Genomic DNA, 27,277 nt, shown 5'->3' with positions numbered 1-27,277 from the left:
GTCTCTTTTTGTCTTTGCGATGGCCTGCTGTAAGTTGTAACTGAACTTCCTGTAGGATTCTGAATTGCTGGTCTTGAAAGTCATGGACCTAGCCTTCTGCAGACTGCAAATCTCCTGGTTCATCCAGGGCTTCTGGTTTGAGAAATCTCAGTATGTTCTTGAAGACACATACTCATCTGTGTAGGTCTTTTTGAAGTTGGTGATGACTACAGCATATTCACTTAAATTCAAAGATGAATCCATGACTATAGTCCAATCTCCCAATTCAAAAGTCTCCTGGAAGTGCTCCTCCGCTTCCCTTAATTTTGTGGTTGCGACACTGATGCTGCAGTCCTCAGTCTCTGGAGCAGAAGTACAGCCAATGACCGAACTTGCTAAAGTGCAGGTGCAGGATGGCACAGTAAGTGTTCTTGATGAAGGTGTAACAGTGATCAAGTGTTTTGGCTCTTATGGTTCTTCAGGTGACACATTGTCAGTGACTTCTTCAAGCTGGCTTGGTTGAAGTCCCCTGCAACGATCAGGAAGGTGTTAGGGTTCACTGTCTCGAGACTTGCTCAGCTCCCCCAGTGCCAGCTTGAAATCTGTCAGGGTGGAACGCCTACTATTATCAGGATGACGGTGAAGAACTCCCTTGGCAGATAGAATAGATGACACTTGACTGCCAGATGTTTTAGATCAGGGGGATGGTGGTGGGGGGGTTGCAGGGCTGTGTCAGAACTGCCATGACTGTGCAACACAATGAATTATTCGTGAAGTAAATGCCACCCCCTCTGCCTATACCTGATGTGGCTGTCAGGGTCCAAACAATGGATGGTGAAGCCCTTAGACTAGAGTGCTGGGGGTGAGTCATGTCTCTGGGAAGCAATCCCAACTTTATCTTAAGTTTTTCATACGTCCACCCATACAACAACTAAGATCATAAAACACTGCCAAGGCAAAAGGCCTCTCACATATACTAGTTGAAATGCTGAACTCATAATCTCCATGACCATCTACTTCTCAAGCCGAGCTGTTCTAGTACAGTTACAATACTGGCTCCAGCGTGACATTATGAAAATCATTCAAATATGCTCTGTTTACAAAACAAAAAGCAAGACACATCCTCTTTAGCTAATTCATCTTAGCCACATGGTCATCGATCTTGTAATTACATGTGAAACCCACAGAGCACAGATACACGAGGAGTATGATAACACATCTTCTGTAAGTTTCTCTCCAAGTCACAAACTGTGCTAAGAAATATTTTGCTTCTTACGTAAAATCCAGCAACACATGGGGAGGATATTCAGCGGACACTGCAGGAGTTTAGGAAGGTGGCTTATAGAAGGCAGTCAATAAGTTTCAGCTTTTCCAGCAACATCCTATAAAGGAATGTTAAAGAAATTCATACAATAAAATAAACCATGACTATCTACCAAAAGAAGTTATGAAAACCCATGGGACACAGTGGTACAGCCAGTAGAAACAATGCCCTTTAGCTCCAGCAACCCATGTTCAATCCTGACCTACGTTGCTATACACACTTTGGAACACTGACAGGTCAAGTCCTGCTCAGTCTCCTTTGTAGAATTTATCTTCCTGTTACTGCACCTTTATTGATAGTAATTCCCTTCCAACCAAATTCAATCCAGTAACACTTTTTGCCACAGATGTTAATATCCTCTGCTTGTTAACTCGGTAACCTTGTGTGACTGACTACATTTTTGATCTAAATTAAGCTCAAATATTGTTGCACAATAGCCAAAATCTGTGGTGGGAGAGAATCCTCCAATTATGGTGAGAATTCTCAGCCTCACCATCTTACACCTTTACCTTCACTTTCCAGAGGGAGTTTGGGTTCAGATTGCAAGCTGATGCGTGGAAACCCGCGCTCTAACCGTCTCATAGTTTCCCAGCACGGCGGGTGTTGACATACAACATATTTGCATAAGGTCTCATCCACAGAGGTAAGAAATCGTTGCAACTTGTCCATGGCTCTAGGAGAAAGGTCACATAGCATTTTAACTTATTGTACTTTTGTTTGCAGAACTTGTCCAGCTAGACCCTTAGCTTCTGTCGTTATAAATGGGAAATGAAGGGGGTACGGGTGGAAATGAGTGAGTTCTGGTTCTGAAAACCTGAGATTATTCTGGTCTTTACACTACTGTACCATTCCGTATTCAAACCGGTTATCCCTGTTACTGTACACTAACATTCTGGATCTCTTCTATACAGAATGTCATATACACCAGACATAATTTGTGGAGAGAAAAACAGGATTAATGTTCCTCTCTCCACTGGTCTCTGAGTTGCTAGTTCTGTTTCCCATTTGACAGAGAACAGAGTATCTGACCTACTGAGTATCCGTAGCATTCTGTTTTCACTTCAGATGGCTGGCATGTATGTATTTGCATTTCAAAGATATATTCCATTTTTTTGGATGAATGAATGGAGCCCCCTCAGAGTGTGCTAATAGTTAAAATAATAGCTAGCCTGGAGAGTGCCAATATTTTCCAGCAGTCCTCAGAATGTTCTCATAATTGTGGGTGGGGCGGGGGTGTCCATTAGATTGTGTCAATAAATTCACGAGTCCCTAAGGTTTGTAGATGATGTATAATTTGCTGAGCATTTGCAGAATTTTCATTTTGTAGTTCAAATGTCATGTTGCCCAGTGCAATAATTTAATACACAATTACATATAACTTAACAGTTGTGGTAAGATGCTTTAACAACTGGACTGTCATAGGCTCTATAACAATAACTACGCCACCCTTGGAGATAGTCAGTATTAGCAGGATCCCTGTGGAATGTCGGTTATATCCAGAAAGTTTCAGTAATTACATGGATGTCAGAAGTGCCAATAGCTGCAAGGGTTCCCTTGGAATTTAGCAATACTTGCAGGAGGTCCTTGAAGTGGCAGAATATTTGCAATGGTACTGCAGTGTGCCAGTATTTGCAGCAGCCTGCCAGATTGTGGCTGTATTTGCAGAGCTCCTTGTTAAGAAAGTGCCATTATTTGCAGGTGTTGCTTATGTAATGCCCTGGTTCATATTTTTACTGTTCTGCTGTATGTATTTCATTTTGCACTGTTGCGGTGAACTATGTGCCTGTCTGGACACGCCCCCTGCTGACTGCTCCTGTGGCTCCTCCCACAGGCCCCTGTAAAAAGGCGATCTGAGGCCTGATGCTCCGCCTCAGTCTCCAGGGCATGGTATGATGGACACTCACTCCTGGTTCCTTCTTCAAGTCAATAAAAGCCGATATCTCGCCTTACGTCTCAGTGTGAGTTATTGATGGTGCATCAACTGTCCTGTGAGAACTGCTTGTTTTCAGCTTATGTTTGGGTTATTGTTGAAGATACGAGTTGAGGAGAAATGTCTGCCATCCAATTAGGATGGTTGAATTGAAGGGGAGGTTTCTCTGGTGAGGGACACTAAGGTTGGGCTTGGGGTTTTTTTTGGTTGGAGAGGGATGAAGAGAGAATATGCCGGAGAAAAGAGGGCATAGGATTTGACCTGGAGCGGGATCGTGATTCGACAAAGCCCAGGGTGAGATCAATTAAGGATCAGTGACGCGGGGAAACTGTGAGCTCACACATGTGCACGTTAGACTGTTTCATTAAAATAGACCCTTTTCTTTTTTTGTTGTTTTCTTTACTGTTTTCTTTAGTCAAACTAAGAATTATAAAGCTAAATCTTTTAATTGTATGCGGTGTACTGTCTGTTATTTTGTGGCACTTCTTTGTAACGGTAACAAATTACACAGCATCCACATAAACAGGGGATTTGGGGTGGGCTCACACCCCAATCTCACACATTTGGCGAGGCTGGAGATTGTCTTCCCTAGACTTACACAGCCAAGGAAACCGGGCCGTTTCACTTAGGAGTCGGAATACTTGTAGAATTTGGAAGGCACAAAGAAAACACAATACACCATTGCGGAGGGTAGAAGAAAGCAAATAGTCAAGTAATGGGAACCAATAGGTGCATGGACATTTGATACAGTTATTTCTTAAAGAAAGGAAGAAATATTTGAACATAGAACAGCACAGTACAGGCCTTTCAGCCCAAGACATTGTGCTGACCTGTTAACCTACTCTGATTAATTGAACTCTTCCCTCCCACATAGCCATGCATTTTTCATTTATCCATGTGTCTATCTAACTCTTTTTAAATGTCTCCTGGCAGTCTGCTCCACTCACCTACCATTTTCTGTGTAAAATTTCTACCTCTGACATCTCCCAATTCTTTCCTCCAAACGCTTTAAATTTAATGTCACCTCATATTAGCCAAAAGAGATGCTAATATACTCTTATCTATGCCTCTTATCATCTTGTACACCTCTATCAAGTCACCTGTCATCTTCTTTCTTTCCAAAGAGAAAAGCCCTAAGTTCATTCATCCTATCCTCTGATGCACCATCAATAACTCTCGGAGACAGGAGGCAAATGATAGGCTTTTATTAGCTGCAAACGTGACCACAACATCTTGGAGACTGAGGGAGGAGCAGTGCCTCCAATTGCTTTTATACAGGGGTCTGTGGGAGGAGCCATAGGAGCACTTAGCAGAGGGGCGTGTCCAGACAGGTATACACATAGTTTACCACATCCTTATAACTCGTGTTTTCTAATCCAGGCAGCATTCCGGTAAAATTCTGCACCCTCTCTGAAGCTTCAACATATTTCCTATAATTATGGAACATATAATTCTGGCCTTTTGAGCCACGCCACCTAGTAATCCCCTAATTTAATCCTTTTACAATGACCAATTAACCTACCAACCGGTATGTTTTTGGACTAGGGGAGGAAACTGGAGCAACCAGAGGAAACCCAGGTGGTCATGGAGAGAGTGTATAAACTCCTTACAGGCAGCGGTGTGAATTGAACCCAGGTGGCTGGTACCATAAAGCTGGTACCACTGCACTACCGTACTGCCCCAATGAAATGGGCTGGAAATAACTGGCAAGAATAGACTGGCACCAGAGCAGCAAAAGGGTCTCAAGGAGTGCTCAAAGCAAGTACGTTTCCATTAAGAAAAAGGGTAGAGATTCCTAAATCTGGAGTCACCTGAACATTAGAGAGTTTATGTATAAGAGTAAAAGCTCAATACAGCAGAGAGCGTAAAGGAATGAAATTACAAGGAAATTAGAAAGGCAAAGTGAGTATATGAAGAGAACATTGGTAAGTAAATCAATGAATAAGATATATATGCAGAGGAAGAAGAAATCAAAGAATAGGTTTTATAAAGGATCAAAATTATAAACTATGTATGGAAGTGAAAGATGAAACTTCAGATTGCTCTTCTCAAAGAGATGATGCAGACATAAGGTAAAGCCTGAAACATTGCATGATAATAATGCAGACTCAGGAACTTCTAAATGTTATAGGGAGGGTGGTATGAATGAATCTTCACCATAGGTTATTATGTTATGAAAAGTAAGAGAGGAGGCTCTGACCATCAGTTTTCAATCATGTCAGGGTGCCAGAGTGCTTAAAATCAATTCTTTACAAAGGAGAAACGAATAAGACTGTAATTTCAGGTCTGTCAACTTAAATCACCAGTAGCCAAATTAATGAAAACAGATTCTTAGAGCAGTGTGAATTATGAATTAAGATTGATTAAGGAGAGTGAGAGCACATATTTGTTAAGGCAAAGTTATATCCAATTAATTTGATTTGAACTTTAAGAGGGTATAAGAAAGAAGGATTGATGAGACCAGATAGTAGTGGATACTGTCTCGTCCATCACAGATAACACCCTCACCATCATTGAGCACATCTACATGGAGTGCTGTCACAGGGAAGCAACATCCATTATCAAGGTCCCCCACCATCCAGGCCACACTCTCTTTTTACTATTGCCATCAGGTAGAAGGTACAGGACCCACACAATCATGTTCAGAAACAGCTATTACCCCTCAGCCATCAGTCTCTTGAATCAGAGGGGATAACTTCACTCATCTCATCACTGAACTGTTCCAACTACCTATGAAACTCCCTTTCAAGAGCTCTTCATCTCATGTTCTTGATATTTATTGCTCATCTATTATTATTGTTACTTATTTTTTCTTTCCTTTTGTATTTGCACAGTTTGTTGTCTTTTGCACATTGTTTGCCCATCCTGTTGGATGAGATCTTTCATTGATTCTATAAAGTTTCTTGTATTTACTGTGAATGCCTGCAAGAAAATGAATCTCAGGGTTGTACATGGTGACATATACATTCTTTGATAATAAATTTATTTTGAATTTTAGTAAGGTTTTTCACAGGGTCAGATGCCAGACCGATCAGAAGAAAGAAAGGAAAAGTAGCAAGCTAAGTTCAAAATGTCACCAGTAGTAGAAAGTGAAAGGTAATGATGTTTTTCAGGTCTCTTGCTTTTTTTTGCAAAATATACAAATCATTTAAATGTAAGGAGCCTAAAATAAGAATTTTGCAAATAATACAGAACTAGTCTGTGGCACAGTCATGCATCCTTTAATGCTACTGGATCACAGCTCCAGTGATGCGGGTTCAATCCTGATTTTTAACCTGAAGTATTTGTGCACTTTGCCTGTGGCAGCATAAATTTGCGCTGGTTTCCTCCCAGTTTTCAAAGATGTATTGGTAGATTAATTAGAGCTGGACTAATGGGATTGCTCTGCTAGGTGGTAGCATTGATCGTATAAGCTGAACAACCTCCTTCTGTGCTGTAACAGTAAATAAAAGTGATTTCAATAGCAAAAAAGTGGCAAAAGGAATTTGATCCAGAAGCACGCTATAATGCATTGGGTACGCAAGTAAGATGAGGAAATATGACCTGATATTTCCCATATGTCTGTGGAGACATAGAACATAGAACAGTACAAAACAGGAACAAACCCTTGGCCTATGATGTTGTGTTAAACTAAACTGGTAATTAAACCCTCATTAAATTAATTCCTTCTGTCTACGCAATGGGCATATCCCACCATTCTTTACACATTTATGTGCCTATTGAAGAGCCTTTTAAATGCCAATGGATCCAGGGTTGAGAGCTTTAAGTTCCTCGACATTCATATCATTGAGGACCTCATGTGGTCTGTACACACCAGCTGTGTAGTGAAAAAGACACAACAGCGCCTCTTTCACCTCAGACAGTCGAGGAAGTTTGGTATGGGCCCCAAAATCCTAATAACTTTCTACAGGGGCACAATTGAGGGTATCCTGACTGGCTGCATCACTGCCTGGTGTGGGAACTATACCTCCCTTAATCACAGGACTCTGCAGAGAGTGGTGTGAATAGCCTAGCGCATTTGTAGTTGTGAACTTCCCACTATTCAGGACATTCAGGTGTGTAAAAATGGCCATTGGGGACCTCAGTCACCCCAACCACAATCTATTCCAGCTGCTACCATCCGGGAAACGATACTGCAGCAAAAAAGCCAGGACCAACAGGCTCCGGGACAGCTTCTTCCACCAGGCCATCAGACTGATTAACTCACATTGATTTGAATGTATATTCTATGATATATTGACTGTTCTACTTATTATAAATTATTATGTTACTATGATTGCACATTTAGACAGAGACGTAACATAAAGATTTTTATTCCTTATGTATGTGAAGGATGTAAGAATTAAGGTCAATTCAATTCAAATGCCTCTGTTGTATTTGCCTCTGGCAATGCATTCCTCCAGCACCCACCGTTCTGTGTAAAAAAATTTGCACTGCACACCTCCCTTGAACTTAACCCCTCTCACCTTAAATGCATGCCCTCCAGCTATTTTAACCCTGAGGAAATAATTACTTTCTTCTCTATCTATGCCTCTTATAATCTTATAAACTGCTATTAGATCTCACATCAGCCTCTGACCCTCCAGAGAAAATCCAACTTTGTCTTTCCTCTCCTTTTAGCACATGCACCTGAATCCAGCCACATTTTGCTAAATCTCAACATCTTTCTTATACTGGGCTGACCAGAATTAACCGAAATACTCCAGATGTATTCAAACTAGTTTTATAAGGCTGCAACACAACTTCTTGACTCCATTGACTCAATGGCACAACTAATAAACGCAAGCACGCTAAACGGCTTCTTTATCACCCTATCAACCTGTGAAGCCAGCTTTCAGGGAGCTGTCTGTATATCAGTACTGTTAAGAGTCCTGCCATATGATGGATATTCATTTCCTGGGGCGGGGGACCTCTTATTTTTTGCCAAGCTTAGCCTTCTAAACAGAGCAGCTGCCACTTGTAAATTAAACATCCAACTAATATTCTTTGTTTGGCTTCTGGTTGTATATGGAAGCCAGTCTTCAGTTCTTAAAATATTTATTTATTTTATTTACTTATTGAGATACAGCATGGAATAGGCCCTTCTGGACCTTTAGCTGCATTGTCAAGCAACCTCCAATTTAACTCTAGCCTAATCATGGGACAATTTATGATGACCAATTAACCTACCAATTGGTATGTCTTTGGATGGTGGGAGGAAACCAGAGCACCCAGAGGAAACCCACCTGCAATCATGGGGAGAACATACAAACTCCTTACAGACAGTGGTGATGTAAATGGAAAGCAGTAATCAGTTTGAAGTTGGAAGTGCAGCTTTGAATCTAGCTCTGTCTAGAGAAAACAGGGTATTGGTTCAGAGCATCTGTCTTATTGTTGAAGAGGTGTAGTATAAATAATGGGTTATTTAATTTCAAAACACAAAGCTGGCTAAGTTGCTTAGTTCAAGGAAGCTCCAGATCAGATGCAGGCAAACACATCAATAACAAAAATTGTCAATAACAATAATTGACAGAAATATAAAACGTGGAAACATAGAAAACCTACAGCACACTAGAGGCCCTTCAGCCCACAAAGCTGTGCCAAACATATCCTTACCTTAGAAATTACCCAGGGTTACCCATAGCCCTCTATTTTTCTAAGCTCCATGTACCTGTCCAGGAACCTCTTAAAGACCCTATCATATTCACCTCCACCACCGTTGCCAGCAGCCCGTTGCACGTACTCATCACACTGTGTAAAAAAACTTACCCCTGACATCTCCTTTGTTCTTACTTCCAAGCACCTTAAAACTGTGCCCTTTTGTGCTAGCCATTTCAGCCCTGAGAAAAACCCTCTGACTATCCACACAAACAATGCCTCTCATTATCTTATACACCTCCATCAGGTCACCTCTCATCCTCCGTCGCTCCAAGGAGAAAAGGCCAAGTTCACTCAACCTATTCTCATAAGGCATGCTCTCCAATCCAGGCAACATCCTTGTAAATCTCCTCTGCACCTTTTCTATGGTTTCCAGATCCTTCCTATAGTAAGCTGACCAGAACTGAGCACAGTACTCCAAGCGGGGTCTGACCAGGGTCCTATACAACTGCAACATTACCTCTTGGCTCCTAAACTCAATCCCACAATTGATGAATGCCAATCTACCATACGCATTCTTAACCACAGAGACAACCTGCGCACTAGCTTTGACTGTCCAATGGACTTGGACCCCAAGATCCCTCTGACCCTCCACACTGTCAAGAGTCTTACTATTAATACTATATTCTGCCATTTTACAGTATTTGACCTACCAAAAGGAAGTACCTCACCCTTATCTGGGTTGAACTCCATCTGCCACTACCCATCCCAGAACTACATCTGCAAAAAGCTTTTGGATAGGAAATATCATGCGCGTGTGAAATCACTCAAGTGGCATAGAAACTGTATAAATGAAGAGAGCAGTTCAGGCTTATTAGGAATGGGGTAAGGATCATCAGGAAACATGAAAGAAACACGAGGTGAACTAAGGTCCATAATTTTGCCGTCGATTTCTGTGACAGATGCCTCATTTACCTGAGTCATTGGCATGTTTTTTAGCTTATATAAATTGTACCCTGTGTTTTGGAACTCCTTTGTGTTTTAAAAATGGTCTGTAATTTGGAAGTCTTTTATAAGATAGAAATCTCTGAGAGTTTTAAATGTGTTTTAAACTACTTTGTTAGCTGGAAGCATTCTCTCCTTGGTAGGGAGTATGAAATGCATCACTCAAATAGTGGGTATTGGAAGCTGAGCTCACTATGGAGAATAAACAGGAAAGTGAACCAGTTTTTGCAGATTAGGTACTTACAGTATAACCTCCCTTTAGTAAGGGTACTTCTGGCTATTTATAGCAGGTAGGGCTTAGGGTCTTCATTTGAGTTTGGAACTTTACAGTCAGCAAATCCAATACCATCACAACCATTAAGTATGTACAGTCATTTTACATTTGATCTCCCAAAGTGCAACACCTATCTGCAACTGATCTATTTCTTGCTGTAACCATTGGCAATCTTCTGCACTTGTTGACAAGTAAATCATTTAAAAGGGACCTAAATAAGTTTCTGTGACAAAATGGAAAAACAATTATGCATTCACAGATGTACATAATCCTAACTGAATAAACATAAAACTTACCTAAATTTAATTCTTAATAAAACATTGTGTGGGCTTATTTCTATATTGTGTCATTCATAATAAAAGGAGCTATTTGAAACTATTTCATGAAATCACAGTGTTGGTATTGTCTCTTGTGACCTGCCACATACCTATCAATCAGTAGCTCAACTAATCACTTGATAAATATCTTGGACTTTATTTGGCACTGAAACATGATTGGCCAGAATCTGCCTGTAGTGACAGTGTAATGTCATAATGTCCTTATGATGTCACAGGATATTTTCAAATGGGTGATTGGTCAGGATCTTCTGATATGTAAGCAGCATTGTAGAAATGAGAATGCATGCAGTAAAACCAGACTGCTACATTCTCAAATGCATGAAAACAAAAAAGCTTCAAAATTGATAAAGCAGAATTGAAATATAAAGATTGTTGAATTAACAATAATTAGCTGAGAGGTCCAGAACAAGAGTAATAAAAGAATAATCTATGAGTAATTACTCCAAGTACAAAAGAGACTCCTTTTTTATATAGTGCCTTCCATCTCAACATTCTACCTCTTCTCAGCTACTGTACCTGCAATTTTGGAGTGTTTTCCCTATGTTATGCAGAAAAAATGGTAACCAAACTTGCAAACACCTGGGTTCTGGCAAAGCCATAATGATATAGAAACATAGAAAATAGGTGCAGGAGTAGGCCATTCGGCCCTTTGAGCCTGCACCGCCATTCAGTATGATAATGGCTGATCATCCAACTCAAAACTCTGTACCTGCTTTCTCTCCATATCCCCTGATCCCTTTAGCCACAAGGGCCATATCTAACTTCCTCTTAAATATAGCCAATGAACCAACCTCAACTGTTTCCTGTGGCAAATTCCACAGATTCACCACTCTCTGTGTGAACAAGTTTTTCCTCATCTCAGTCCTAAAAGGCTTCCCCTTTATCCTTAAACTGTGACCCCTCGTTCTGGACCTCCCCAACATCGGAAACAATCTTCTTGCATCTAGCCTGTCCAATCCCTTTAGAATTTTATACTATTCAATAAGATCTCCCTTCAATCTTCTAAATTCCAGTGAGTATAAGCCTAGTCGATCCAGTCTTTCTTCATATGAAAGTCCTGCCATCCCAGGAATCAATCTGGTGAACCTTCTCTGTACTCCCTCTATGACAAGAATGTCTTTCCTCAGATTAGGGGACCAAAATTGCACACAATATTCTAGGTGCAGTCTCATCAAGACCTTGTACAACTGCAGTAGAACCTCCCTGCTCCTGTACTCAAATCCTTTTGCTATGAATGCCAACATACCATTTGCCTTTTTCACCGCCTGCTGTACCTGCATGCCCACCTTCAATGACTGGTGTACAATGACACTCAGGTCTCGTTGCATCTCCCCTTTTCCTAATCGGCCACCATTCAGATAATAATTTGTTTTCCTGTTCTTGCAACCAAAGTGGATAACCTCACATTTATCCCCATTAAATTGCATCTGGCATGAATTTGCCCACTCACCTAACCTATCTAAGTCACCCTGCATCCTCTTAGCATCCTCCTCACAGCTAACACCGCCGCCCAGCTTCGTGTCATCTGCAAACTTGGAGATGCTGCATTTAATTCCCTCATCTAAATCATTAATATATATTGTAAACGACTGGGGTCCCAGCACTGAGCCTTGCAGTACCCCACTAGTCACTGCCTGCCATTCTGAAAAGATCCCGTTTACTCCCACTCTTTGCTTCCTGTCTGCCAATCAATTCTCTATCCACATCAATACCATACCCCCAATACCATGTGCTTTAAGTTTGCGCACTAATCCCCTGTGTGAGACCTTGTCAAAAGCCTTTTGAAAATCTAAATATACCACATCCACTGGCTCTCCCCATCCTCTCTACTAGTTACATCTTCAAAAAATTCTATAAGATTCGTCAGACATGACTTTCCTTTCACAAATCCATGCTGACTTTGTCTGATGATTTCACCTCCTTCCAAATGTGCTGTTATCACATCTTTGATAACCGACTCTAGCATTTTCCCCACCACCGATGTCAGACTAACCGGTCTATAATTCCCCGGTTTCTCTCTCCCTCCTTTTTTAAAAAGTGGGGTTACATTAGCCACCTTCCAATCCTCAGGAACTAATCCAGAATCGAAGGAGTTTTGAAAAGTTATCACTAATGCATCCATTATTTCTTGGGCTACTTCCTTAAGCACTCTGGGATGCAGACCACCTGTCCCTGGGGATTTATCTGCCTTTAATCCCTTCAATTTACCGAACACCACTTCCCTACTAACATGTATTTCCCTCAGTTCCTCCATCTCACTAGACTCTCGGTCCCTTACTATTTCCATAAGATTATTTATGTCCTCCTTAGTGAAGACAGAATCAAAGTAGTTATTCAACTGGTCTGCCATGTCTTTGTTCCCCATGATCAAGTCACCTATATCTGACTGTAAAGGACCTACATTTGTCTTGACCAATCTTTTTCTTTTCACGTATCTATAAAAGCTTTTGCAGTCAGTTTTTATGTTCCCTGCCAGCTTTCTCTCATAATCTTTTTTCCCTTTCCTAATTAAGCCCTTTGTCCTCCTCTGCTGGTCTCTGAATTTCTCCCAGTTCTCAGGTGTGCTGCTTTTTTTTGCTAATTTATATGTTTCTTCTTTAGACTTGATACTATCCCTAATTTCCCTTGTCAGCCAGGGGTGCACTACCTTCCCTGGTTTATTCTTTTGCCAAACTGGGATGAACAATTGTAGTTCATCCATGCGATCTTTAAATGCTTGCCATTGCATATCCACCGTCAACCCTTTAAGTATCATTTGCCAGTCTATCTTAGCTAATTCACATCTCATACCTTCAAAGTTACCCTTCTTTAAGTTCAGAACCTTTGTTTCTGAATTAATTATGTCACTCTCCACCTTAATGAAGAATTCCATCATATTATGGTCACTCTTACCTAAGGGGCCTCGAATGACAAGATTGCTAACTAACTCTTCCTCATTGCTCAATACCCAAAATAGAATGGCCTGCTCTCTAGTTGGTTCCTCAACGTTGGTTCAGAAAACCATCCCGCATACATTCCAAGAAATCCTCTTCCTCAGCACCCTTACCAATTTGGTTCACCCAATCTATATGTAGATTGAAGTCACCCATTATAACTACTGTTCCTTTATTGCATGCATTTCTAATTTCCTGTTTAATGCCATCCCCAACCTCACTACTACTGTTAGTTGGCCTGTACACAACTCCCACCAGCGTTTTCTACCCCTTAGTGTTATACAGCTCTACCCATATCGATTCCTCATCCTCCAGGCTAACGTCCTTCCTTTCTATTGCGTTAATCGATCTAAACGATCTCTCTTAGAGGTGTTGGTAGGGAGACAAATATTGCCAAATTCACCAGAAAGAATGTCTCTGCTAATTTTTCATAAGGTTACCAGTGGATCTTTAATGACTCCTCAACAAGGCAGACAGGGCAGCTTTATGTTACACCTCCTGAGGGAGTAGCACTTCCTCACTCAAGAAGGAGAACTGTAACTGAAGCAGAAACTGAGAGGAAAGATCATTCAGCTGTAGGACTATATAGATCAATGGCAAAGAAGGGAGAAAATAAAATATGAACAATATGCAGGGATGTCCTCCCGGTCAAAAGTTAACTTATTTGGTCCTTAAAGGTTTTTAAAGGAAATAGAAAACGCTTAACCTCCGAAGGGGTATGAGTGCACAGAAAATACAACAGACAGCTTGTGAAGAAAGGCCACCACGCTTAGCTGAACTTACCGAGGATGGCGCGGATCAGCCGGCGACAGCTTGGGTTCTCCGCCGCGCATCGCGCCGTCGCCTGGCAACGCGCGACAGGTTCCTGGGCATGCGCACTCCACCGCTTTCACCTGCAACGCTGCGTTTGATGTTTTCTCTACGTTCATTATCTATTTTACATGAACCTGCCTCTTTATTTAGTCTACCTTTATTCTCCTGAACCCCTTCTGCCTCCTTCTCACAGTGTGGGCTGTTGGGAAGGTGCTGAAGAGTGTTATGATTACCATGGAGATGCAGCAGTCTGGGTTCAATCCCGTTGTCTGGTGGAGTTTGCATATTATCCCCGTGACTACATGGATTTTCTCCAGAGGCTCCACAAACCAATAAATGATTGGCAGATTAATTGGTCAAGTAATCTGCCTATTCAAAGGCTGAGATACCTTCTTAGGGTTAACCATATCCCTAAGGTTATCCAGCCCTGTGGGCTGGAGAAAAACTTGCAATGCAAGGGGGAAGGATCTAGTGGTCATAGTCCGTGTAGGAACTAAAGATTTAAAGATTAGCTTTATTTGTCACATGTACATCATAACAGAGAAATGCATCATTTGAGTTAAATCAATTTGGATATGATTTTGTTGGGAGCAGCCTGAAAGTGACACCTTGCTTCCAATATCCACAATTTACTAACTCTAGCTACACGTCTTTGGAACATAGGAGGAATCCCATGCGGGCACAGAGAAAATGTACAAACTCCTTCCAGACAGCAGCAGGAATCAAACCCTGTTCTGTGATGCTGGCATTGTAAAGTGATTGCACTAAACACTACAGCAGTGTGCTGCCAATCAACATACTAGGAACAGGAAGGACGTTCTGGTGAAGGATTATGAGCAGATTGGGCAAAACTGAAAAGCATAATGACAAACGTGATAATTCCCAGCTTATTGGCTGAGCCATGTGCAAATTAGCAAAGGATAAATAGGATCAGAGGGGCAAATGTGTGGATCAAAACTCAGTGTGAATTTAGGAAGCTGGCACAATGAGTGGGGAAAGAGAACTGGGATTACTTTGGAATGGGCTTCACTTGAACAGTGTTGGGTCCCATATTTGGTGAATTGCACAACTAGAGATGTACTTAGGACTTTGAACTAAATTGGAGGAAATGGAACTCCAGGAATGGAAGCTTTAATAAAACAGGAGGAAACCAGAGCAGTGGTGTAGGATAATGAGAGAGAAATTGACAGTCATACTGTGACAGGCCAGGGCACCACAGATCAGATAGTTTAACAGCTATTATTGGCAAGAGTTAGACCAAATAAACAGCTAATTATTTAAGAAAAATTAGTATAATTAAACCTTGTCAACATGGCTTTATGAAAGGTCTATCACTTTTGACAAATTTGTTGTAATCCTTTGAGGGTGCGACATGGAGACCTGATAGAATGAAATCTAAATGCAGTGTAATGGGTGTCGGTGTGGAGATACGTCTATACCAAAGAAAATGTAAGGAGCTCCTTCCCTCCACTAGCCTGCAGGTCACCCTTGGGCAAAGTATACCTCCCACTTAGAACCCCCCCCAACCCAATCAGGATCATGTGAAGCCATGGGTGCAGTTGGTGCATATCACAAGTCCTACAACCAGTCTCTGAAGAGTATTGATAATGGCTGGGTCACTTGTCTTGTAAAGACACTGCCCAGAAGGAGGCAATGACAAACCACTTCTGTAGAATTTGCGAAGAGCAATCATGGTTTCAGACCATGATCACTTACGTCATACAACACAGCACATAATGAAGATTGTATTTATTTCCAAATGGCGTTTGACAAGATACCACATAAGAGATTGGTATACAAATTAAAAACCCATGGTATCAGATGGAATGTGTTGGAATGAATTGAAACTGGTTGTCTCATAGATTTAGAATAAATAGGTCATTTTTAGACTGAAAGGAGATAACTAGTTGAGTACTGCAAGGAGCAACTCTTGGCTCACAATTGTTCACTATTTCTATTAATGATCTGGAGGACAACAATAGATAAAGTTTCTACCTTTGAGGCTGAAATGAAAATATGACGATACATTGATTCTACAAAGGGATACAGATTAAATGAGTGAGCAGAAGTTGTTTAATGTGGGGAAATGTACGGTTATGTACTTCAATAAATGAAATCAAAAGGCAAATTATCTCAATGGAGCGAGTTTGCAAATGAATGAAGAGTGAGAGAGGGACTAGGTGTCCTAGTAAATGATTTATAAAAAGCTAGCAGGTAGGTCCTACAAGTAGTTAAGACAAACATATTTTGGCTTTCACTACAAAGAGGTTGGAGTTTAAAAATAGGGAGGGTGTTGCCTCACCTGGAATACTGTAAGTAGTTTAAATTCCCTTGTCGAAATGAAGATATAACATTAAAGGCAGTACAAAAGGAGATTTATCTTTCACCATGAATGAGAATATTATCCTATTAAGACAGACTAAATAGGTTGTGCCTGTATTTTTTGGGAGTTTAGAAGAATGTGTGATTTTATTCAAAGATGTAAGATTTGAAGGGGGATTGATGGTATAAATATTAGGATGTTTCCAGAAGTGATACAGTGTTGAACAATGGGGTATAACTACAAGGGGTCAGTCATTTAAAACAGGTAAACAGAATTTTCTTCTTACAGAGGGTGATGAATCTCTGGTATTCTCTGCTCAAGAGGGTGGTGGATAAATGTTCCTTCCCTTGCAACTCAGTTTTTCAGCCATCTAACACAACACTCTTCTACCCATTTGAAATGGAACTAGACTTTTTGCAAATTTTGTCTTGTATCTCTCATAAGGAATCAGATTGGCACTGCAGAAGTCCTGTGACTCACACTACGCTGTGCAAAAGGTTAACCATGCTCTAGAATTGGTCAGCTATAGGCATATCTGTCAGTTAATCTGGTGCAAATGTCAGCATGATGTTTTCCCTATTTTGTAGGAACATAAACCCTATGAAAACAAGCTAGTTATCAACACAAACTGAGAGGAAACAAGAAATGATACAACAGTATTATGGAAATGTTTTTTTAATTAAATTTATTCTAAAACTTATAACACAGCAGCAAAATTTATCAACAAGCAAACAATTTACAGCATATTTTATGGAACACTACATTATAAAACAGATCAATAGCTTCATCTTAACAGATCTCTACAGGCAAGTAGTTATCTCTCAAAGAATTCAGGATCCTGTTGAAAAACAAAAAGCAATTTCTGAATTTGTTAAAGGTAAACTCAGACATCATAACTTACTTGTCACGTCATACACTAAAAGCATACACCACCATAATCCAGCTAGTTTGGGACTTCCATGGTAACTATTCATGGATTGTATTAACATTCACTGCATTTTTTTAATATGTTACAAAATAGAATAATAATTTTTTTCAGTGAGCCTAGTATGTTTAAAAGGAGCATGGGAAAACAGGGTCTCTAAAGTTTTAAGGCAATGAGAGAAGAAACCAAGTTAATTTCAAGGGAGTATAGTGGAAAGGGAGTGTAGGAACTGGGGGCTCTGGAGAGTGAAAGCTTGTGAGGAAATCAAAGAGCCAGAGAGTAAAGAGAGTAGAAAACTGAGCACAAAGTGAAAGGAAGTGCCCAGTTCCCCTCCTCTCTTTACTGTACTGTCCTAACCCAGTGGGATTTTCAAATAGTTCTATATTGGATTATTAGTTTTACTATACTGTGCTACACATTAGCTGGAAATTCCAAATTCTCTCAATCTAAAATGAATCCTTAAGTTAAATTAAAAGATGTTTAACATTGTTTTTAATACATGAGATATCAACAGATTCATTTGAGATGAAATATTTGATGTTTGGGCTCCGTGATATTGTGTGTCCTAACTGGGCACTAATATATGGTTATTTAATCTTGACTGTGTACCACACAGTTTGAGCATCAGAATGGAGTGATAAATTTGATGGTACAGTGCCCATAAAAAGTAGTCACCCCTCTCCCCGGAGGTTTTCATGTTTTATTGTTTTACAACTTTGAATCACAGTGGGTCTAACTCCTGTTGACACTGATCAACAGAAAAACTTTTGTGTCAATATGAAAAGAGATCTATACAAAGTGACCTAAATTAATCACAAATATAAAACACAAAATACTTGACTGTATTCATCACCTTTAATATGACACACCAAATCATCACTGGTATATCCATTTGGTTTTAAGTCACATCATTAGTTCACTTGTGATAACGTGTGCAGTCAAGGTGTTTCAATTAAGTACAGTAAAAATAAACCCGTATTTGAAAGTCTAACTGCTGATGAGTCAGTATCCTGGCAATAACTACACCATGAAGACAGAAGAACACCCTAAGCAATTCCACAAAAAGGTTATTGAAAAGCACGAGTCAGGAAATGGATACAAGAAAATTTCCAAGTCACTGAATATCCCAAGAAATGGAAAGAATATGGCACAGCTGTAAATCTGCCTACAGCAGGCCGTTCTCAAAACTGAGTGACTGTGCAGGATGGGGTCTAGTGAGGGAGTCCACCAAGAGTCATATGACAACATTGGCTAAGTTACAAGCTTCAGATGCGAGAGACTGTGCATACAACAACTGTTGCCCAGGTGCTTCACCAGTTGTAGCTTTATGGGAAAGTGGCAAAGAGAAAGTCACTATTAAAAAACACTCACATGAAATCTTGGCTAGAGTTTGGCAGAAGGCATGTGGGAGGCTCTGAAGTCAGTTGCAAGAAGGTTCAATGGTCTGATTGAACCAAAATTGAGCTTTTTGGCCATCAGACTAAACACTATGTTTGGTGGAAGCCAAACACAGCACATCATCAAAAAACACACCATCCATACTGTGAAGCATGGTGGTGGCTGCATCATGTTGTGGGCATGCTTCAGTGCAGCAGGCCCTCAAAGGCTTGTGAAGGTAGAGGGTAAATTGAATGTGGCAAAATACAGGGAAATCCTGGAGGAAAAGCTGATGCAGTCTGCAAGAGAACTGTGACCTGGGAGAAGGTTTGTTTTCCAGCAAGACAATGACCCCAAGCATAAAGCCAAAGCTATGTAGGAATGGCTTAAAAAAAACAAAGTTAATGTCCTTGAGGGCCAAGTCAGAGTCCAGATCTCAAATCCATCTGAGAATTTGTGGCTGGACTTGAAAAAGTCCCCAGGTAATCTGAGAGAACTTAAGCAGTCTTGTAAAGAAGAATGGGGAAAAAAAAAATCGCAGTGTCCAGGTGTGCAAGGCTGATAGAGACCTATCCACACAGACTCAAGGTTGTAATTGCTGCCAAAGGTGCATCTAATAAATACTGACTTGAAAGGGTGAGTAATTATGCAATTAATTATTTTGTGTGTAACAATTATGATAACTTTAGACTAATATGTAGAAATTTGTCTTCACTTTGACACAAAAGAGTGTTTTCTGCTGATCAGTGCCAAAAAGGCCAAATTAAATGCACCAATGATCAGTGCCAAAAAGGCCAAATTAAATGCACCAATGTTGTAAAAGAATAAAACATGAAAACTTCCAAGGGGTGGGGTGAATACTTTTTAGACACTGTACTTACCAACAAATGATACAACATGCCAAAACAAGATTAACTTTAAAAATATTTGCGTGCATTTGAAATCTCTATGTATTTGCAGAATTTGACTAGAAAGAGTTCTACAATTTGCAACGTAGTAGAGCTGCTTGTCCTGCTACACCAAAACACGAGCAAAGACCACTTCCTGCATCACTTGATATTTAAGCTGTATTTGTTACATGCTTAAAAGCAAGTCTTCATTGATTCCATAAATGTCCCTAAGCTTCTGTATCCCAGTTTAAAACCGTACAGTAGAAAATAAAGGGGTGAATTGTAAGATGGTTATGCATTTTACTAATGACTTTGCTTCAGTAAGTGCTGGTAAATTAAATTATAGATTTTCACCTAGAAGTGGAGCTTAATGTGCACACATTGACAAGCATTCTATCCATCATGAAAAATCTAGTAACTGTAGTGAGCACCACGCAGATAGCTAGATAGTCATAGTAGTAGCTAGGCTGTGGGCTTACCATGGAAAATTTTAATAGTGATGAGGGTAATGAACAGGTATTACCTTCTTATTCTGAAGCCAAAAATGTGTCACAAGACCATGCTGGGGAAGAGTCACAGTCGGTAGCTGAAGATCTGATTAAGGTCTAGAATAAGATTGTGTAAGTGAGAGAGAGAGAGAGAGAGATGAGAAGAATGATGAATATATTGGAAATGAAGGTTTCCGTTGAGGACCAAAGAATTGGAGGATCTACAAGCTGACTGAAGTGATGAGTAGGAAAATGAACCAGAGATAATCATAGCTTTAGCTGGTTGGAGGGGGAGACTGGAGGGCTGCTGACCTTCAACTGGAACATCAGAAAGAGGCTGCTGGGCCATGAAGTTCATAACCATGAAGTGTAAGGGCCATAAAGATAAAAATATATGAGTCTTACCTCATCACAGTTGCAGTCCATTGCTTTAAACACCTAGTTATCCTAGGAGATCCAGAAGATTATAAGGCTAACAGGAAGGAGCTTAAGAAGGAAATTAGGAGAGCCAGAAGGGGCCATGAGAAGGCCTTGGTGGGTAGGATTAAGGAAAACCCCAAGGCATTCTTCAAGTATGTGAAGAGCAGGAGGATAAGACATGAAGGAATAGGACCTATTAAGTGTGACAGTGGGAAAGTGTATATGGAACCAGAGGAAATAGCAGAGGTACTTAATGAATACTTTGCTTCAGTATTCATTATGGAAAAGGATCTTGGTGATAGTAGTGTCGACGCAGCAGACTGAAAAGCTTGAGCATGACGATATTAAGAAAGAGGATGCGCTGGAGATTTTGGAAAGCATCAAGTTGGATAAGTCGCTGAGCCCGGATGAGATGTACCCCAGGCTACTGTGGGAGGTGAGGGAGGAGATTGCTGAGCCTCTGGCGATGATCTTTGCATCATCAATGGGGACGGGAGAGGTTCCGGAGGATTAGAAGGTTGCGAATGTTGTTCCTTTATTCAAGTAAGGGAGTAAAGCTAACCCAAAAAATTATAGACCAACGAGACTTACTTCAGTGGTTGGTAAGTTGATGGAAAAGATCCTGAGAGGCAGGATTTATGAACATTTGGAGAGCCCTAATATGATTAGGAATAGTCAGCATGGCTGTGTGAAAAGCAGGTCGTGCCGTACAAGCCTGATTGAATTTTTTGAGGATGTGACTAAACATATTGATGAAGGTAAAGCAGTAGATGTAGTGTGTATGGATTTCAGCAAGGCATTTGATAAGGTATCACATGCAAGGCTTATTGATAAGGTAAGGAGGCATGGGATCCAAGGGGACATTGCTTTGTGGATCCAGAAATGGCTTGCCCACAGAAGGCAAAGAGTGGTTGTAGACGGGTCATATTCTTCATGGAGCTCAGTCACCAGTGGAGTGCCTCAGGGATCTGTTCTGGGACCCTTACTCTTCGTGATTTTTATAAATGACCTGGATGAGGAAGTGCAGGGATGGGTTAGTAAGTCTGTTGATGACACTAAGGTTGGAGGTGTTGTGGATAGTGTGGAGGGCTGTCAGAGTTTACAGTGGGACATTGATAGGATGCAAAACTGGGCTGAGAAGTGGTAGATGATGGCAGAATATAGTATCAATGGTAAGACTCTTGGCGGTGTAGAGGATCAGAGGGATCTTGGGGTCTGAGTCCACAGGATGCTCAAAGTAGTGGTTAAGAAGGCATATGGTGTATTGGACTTCATCAATTGTGGAATTGAATTTAGGAGCAGAGAGGTAATGTTGCAGCTATATAGGACCCTGGTCAGACCCCACTTGGAGTACTGTGCTCACTTCTGGTCGCCTCACTACAGGAAGGATGTGGAAGCCATAGAAAGGGTGCAAAGGAGATTTACAAGGATGTTGCTTGGATTGGGGAGCATGCCTTATGAAAACAGGTTGAGTGAACTTGGCCCTTTCTCCTTGGAGCAATGGAGGATGAGAGGTGACCTGATAGAGGAGTACAAGATGATGAGAGGCATTGATCGTGTGGATAGTCAGAGGCTTTTTCTCAGGGCTGAAATGGTTGCCGCAAGAGGACATAGGTTTAAGGTACTTGGGAGAAGGTACAGAGGAGATGTCAGGGGTAATTTTTTTTACTCAGAGAGTGGTGAGGGCATGGAATGGGCTGCCAGCAATACTGGTGGAGGCGGATACAATAGGGTCTTTTAATAGACTTCTAGATAGGTACACGGAGCTTAGAAAAATAGAGGGCTATGGGTAAGCCTAGTAATTTCTAGGGTAGGACATGTTCGGCACAACTTTGTGGGCCGAAGGGCCTGTATTGTGCTGCAGGTTTTCTGTGTTTCTATGAGTACCAAATTATGGTTGCTCCTGGGACAAGTTGGTACAAATTTCCTCCAAAATGGTCCAAAAGGAATAATGCACAGGGGATAATGTAAGTTAATATGTGCATCTGAAGTACTGAATGTGTCACATGTATGACCATAACAAATATTGGCTAGAGCTCCGTTGAATTTCCTTAGTGATGTAGAGTAATCTGCATATGGCCATTATAGCAATTCAGTTAAAATTCCAGTTGACAGCAGAGATTAAACAACTTTCAAAAGTATGATCTTCAGTCAGTGGAAAGCTTGTATATTTATGTACAATGCATATTTATCGCTCCCTATTTGCTCTGTCTTTATATTCAACATGTTAACTCAACAAACAAAATAACAATTTCCCATTTTATACAATGTAGATTCTAGTCCAGATTAAAACAGATCCCTTTTCAGTGAGAAAGGAGTCAGAAGCTTTCATAAATTTATCAACTCCTTATTCCCTACCTAACTCTACCCTGAAGCCCAAGTTCTGTTCAGTATCTTCCAGTGGGATTGTAATGTTTAATAGTTCATCATAAATATTCCTCAGACCTATACAAATCATATCCTAAAATCAAGTCAATTTTGTTATATTTTATGTTAGTTAAAAGATGGACTAGCTTTTTTTAAATTGAAAATAAGATAATTTTACAAAAATAATTGTTTGCCTTGCTCACCTGTTCTTTCTCATGCTTATTTCTCCTTCTCAAACATAAGAATGGTAGGCATAGCATTGATCTTGTCTCCCTAAGAACAAACAAAATTGTGCAAAAAAAAAGCACACATTAAAATACAAATACTTCAGTCAGTTCTTATGACCTTTCTCTAAGGATGTTGGTACAAAGGGGCTGGAGGGAACAATTCAGAAGCTACCATTTAATTAACATACAAGAATTCTTAATTTAAGACATTTTCTTTTTTTTTAAATATCAGAGGAGTGTAAGAAATAGGAGTAGGAGTGGGACAGGTGCTCTGCTTTCATTCATCCTTGGCTCATCTACTAACACTGCACTAGTTTCCTGCACTATCACCACATCCCTTGATTACCTTAATGCTCAAAAACTATCATTCAAACAACAGATTCTTGAGTGTAGAGAATTCCAAAGTTCACAAGCCTCTAAGTGAAGAACTTTTCATCTCAGACTAGTCCAGCCTATCCCATTCTCAAACATGTCCACTGGTCCCAAACTCCTCCATCAGGGGAAATACCCTTCCCATATCCAGCCTGTCATGATCTCTGGTCATACTTCCCAACCCTGGAAATTAGAATCTCAGTCGACTTAAACCTCACGCAGCAAACCCACCATCCCTAAATCCAATGGCCTGGGGAAAGAAGTTGTTTCCCATCCTAACAGTTCTTGTCCTAACTCTATGGTACCTCCTGTCTGATGGTAGGAGGTCAAAGAGATTGTTGGATGGATGGGAAGGATCGTTGACAATGCTAAGGGCCCTGTGTATGCAGCATTCCTTATAATTATCTCCAGTGGGTGGAAGAAAGACTCCAATGATCTTCTCAGCAGTCTTTGCAATCCTTTGTAGGGACTTGCAGTCAGATGTCTTGCAATTCCTGTACCAGACAGTGATGTAGCTAGTCAGGACTCTTTTGATGGTGCTCATGTAAAAACTCATTAAAATGGGGGTAGAAGCAGCACTTGCCTCAAGCTTCTCAGGAAGTGGAGATGTTGCTGTGCTTTTTTGACCAGAGGTTCAAAGTTCAAAGCAAATTTATTACCAAAGCACATATATGTCACCAATACAACCGTGAGATTCATTTACTTGCAGGCATAATTAGTAACCAATAACCATAATAGAATCAATAAATCAAAGACTGCATCCAAAAGAGCAGACAACCAATTGGTAAACAACAACAAACTATGTAAATACAAAAAAAAAGCAATAAAATTGAGAACATGAGATGAAGAGTCCTCAAAAGTGAATCCACCAGTACTGGGAACAGTTCAGTGATGGGGCAAGTGAAGTTCACTCCATTGGTTTAAGAGCCTGATGGTTGGGGGGTAGTAACTGTTTCTGAACCTGGTGGTGAGAGTCCTGAGGCTCCTGTACCTTCTTTCTGATTGTAGCAGTGATAAAAAAAAGTATGACGTGGGTGGTGGGGGTCCCTGAAATTGGATACTGCTTTCCTGCGACAAAGCTGTGTGTAGATGTACACAATGGTGAGGAGGGCTTTACCCATGATGGACTGGGCTGTATCCATTACTTTTTGTTTCAAGGGCATTGGTGTTTTCATATCGGCTTTTGATGCAGCCAAACAATATACTCTCCATCACACATCTATACAAGTTTGCTGAAGTATTAGAGGCTGAAACTTCAAGGAAAGCCGCGCTTTCTTCATAAATTACATTTACTTGCTGGGCCCAGGATAGGTCCTCTGAAATGATAACACTGAGGAATTTAAAGTTTCTGACCCTCTCCTCCTCTAATCCCTCAGTGAGGACTGGCTCATGGATCTCTGGCTTCCTCCTCAAGTTAATAATCAACTCCTTGGTCTTGCTGATATTGAGGAAGACATTGTTGTTGTGGCACCAGTCAGTCAGATTTTCAATCTCCCTCCTATATGCTGATTTGTCACCACCTTTGATTCTGCTAATGGCAGTGGTGTTGTCAGCAAACTTAAATAAGGCACTGGAGTGTGCTTAGTCACACAGTCGTAGATATATAGTGAGAGGAGCAGGGAGCTAAGAACACAGATGAGAATGTCTGTTATGTATACTTGCGGACACTATGTGCTTCTAACCCTCTCCACAAAGGAGTCATGTAAGTACAGTGAGGAGTGGTCAGCTTGCACTTTCCTAAACTCTACAAACACCTCTTTGGTTTTCTCCATGTTGAGACTCAAACTGCGTTTGCACCATTCTACCAGCTGCTCTACTTACTTTCTAATCATTGACTTGTTGTTGATGAGGCCAACTGCTGTTGTGTCTTCAGTGAACTTGATGATTCAGTTTGAACTGGATCTAGCAATGCAGTCATGTGTCAGCAGCAGGCTGAGCACACAGCGCTGGAGAGCTATGGTGCTCAGTATGATGGAGCTAGAATGTTTCTGCCAACACAGACTGACTGGGTTTTCTGTCAAGAAATCCAGGATCCAGTTACAGAGAGAGGTGTTGAGATCCAACAAAGACTGCTTACTCACCAGTTTCTGAGGGATGATCATATTAAATGCCAAGCTGAAGTCAAAAAACAGCATCCTGACACATGAGGTACCATCTTCCAGGAGAGACAGGACTGAGGTGGAGTGCATAGTCTATGGCATCATCAGTGGACTGAGTTGAGCAATAAGTGAAATGGAAAGGATCCAATGTGGCAGGAAGATGGAATGTTGGCCTTCATTGCTAGAGGGATTGAATTCAAGAGCAGGGAGCTCATGCTGCAACTATATAGGGTACAGGTAAGGCTGCACCTGGAGTACTGTGTGCGGTTCTGGTGTCCATACTTGAAGAAGGATATACTGGCTTTGGAGGCGGTGCAGAGGAGGTGCAGGTTCAGATTCGGATTCAGTTTACTATCATTTAAAAACCACAAATGCAATGCAGTTAAAAAATGAGACAACGTTCCTCCACAATGATATCACAAAAGCATGACAAAACAGACTACACCAGAAAATCCACATAACGTTTGGCAATCCCCAATCCAGAGTCAGGAGAAGCTGCTGTGTATTAATATCGCGTTACCGTCTTAGCGCGTTCCCCGGAAAGGAGCTCCAAATTCACCCGATAAAAACAAGACCAAAAACTAAAGCTACAAGACCTGCACAAAATGACATGATTACAACATATAGTTACAACAGTGCAAACAATAGCATAATTGATAAAAAAACAGACCATTGCCACAGTTAAAATAGTCCAAAGATGTTAAAGGACTGTAAGTTCAAAAGAAATCACCACAGTTTCCATAAGTCCCCAGGGTCCCGACAGACTCGCCATCCCACGCCGGCGGCAGAAGGGAGTACCCCCGCTATAGACTTCCATGGCGCCGCCCAACTCAGCCTCACAGACGCAGCACACAATGAAAGCTCCGTCGGACCGAGCCTCGCAGACCAGGTTGATTCCAGGGATGAGGGGGTTAACCTATGAGGAGCGATTGAGTCACCTGGGACTATACTCTCTGGAGTTCAGAAGAACAACAAAATTTTGAAAGGGCTAGATAAGATAGAAGTAGGAAAGTTGTTTCCATTGGTAGGTGAGTCTAGAACTAGGAGACATTGCCTCAAGAATCAGGGAGAAGATTTAGGACGGAGATGAGGAGAAACCGTTTTTCCCAGAGAGTGGTGAATCTGTGGAATTCTGTGCCCAGGGAAGCAGTTGAGGCTTCTTCACTAAATATATTTAAGAAACAGATAGATTTTTACATAGTAAGGGAATTAAGGGTTATGGGGAAGAGGCAGGTGGAATGAGCTGAGTTTACAAACAGATCAGCCATGACTTTATTGAATGGCAGGGCAGGCTCGATGGGCAGGATGGCCTACTCCTGCTCCTATTTCTTATGTTCTTATGATTTAATGCCATCTGTAACTAGTCACTCAAAGCACTTTATTGTTGAGGTCAGTGCCATTGGACAGTACAGGTGTCCCCCGTTTCTTAAACGTTTGTTTTATGACATTGCTGTTACAAAAGACTTATATTAGTTACCTGTTTTCACTAACAGAAGGTGTTTTCACTGTTACGAAAAAAAGCAGCGTGCACCCCGAGCAGCCAAGCTCCTCCCCTGGAACTGCAATCTAGCCAGCATTGCTTAAACACATGCCTGTGAGCACCTGTGCTTTATGTC

The 27,277-nt window shown here is 41.0% G+C and overlaps 1 protein-coding gene across 1 annotated transcript in view; it reads right to left on the bottom strand.

The window, feature by feature from the left end:
- Positions 1-14,193, bottom strand: part of LOC132407590 (uncharacterized) — a 46,384-nt gene extending 32,191 nt beyond the window's left edge. Inside the window, exons 1-2 of the mRNA XM_059994323.1 lie at positions 14,144-14,193; positions 1,813-1,976 (exon numbers count right to left, since the gene is read on the bottom strand). Coding sequence (XP_059850306.1) covers positions 1,813-1,976; positions 14,144-14,193 — 214 coding nt within the window. The remainder of the gene's footprint in view (positions 1-1,812; positions 1,977-14,143) is intronic.
- Positions 14,194-27,277: the final 13,084 nt, after the last annotated feature.

The sequence above is a fragment of the Hypanus sabinus genome, chromosome 18, assembly GCF_030144855.1.
Source record: "Hypanus sabinus isolate sHypSab1 chromosome 18, sHypSab1.hap1, whole genome shotgun sequence".
Taxonomy (NCBI): domain Eukaryota; kingdom Metazoa; phylum Chordata; class Chondrichthyes; order Myliobatiformes; family Dasyatidae; genus Hypanus; species Hypanus sabinus.
This window is presented reverse-complemented; position numbering and strand designations above follow the sequence as displayed.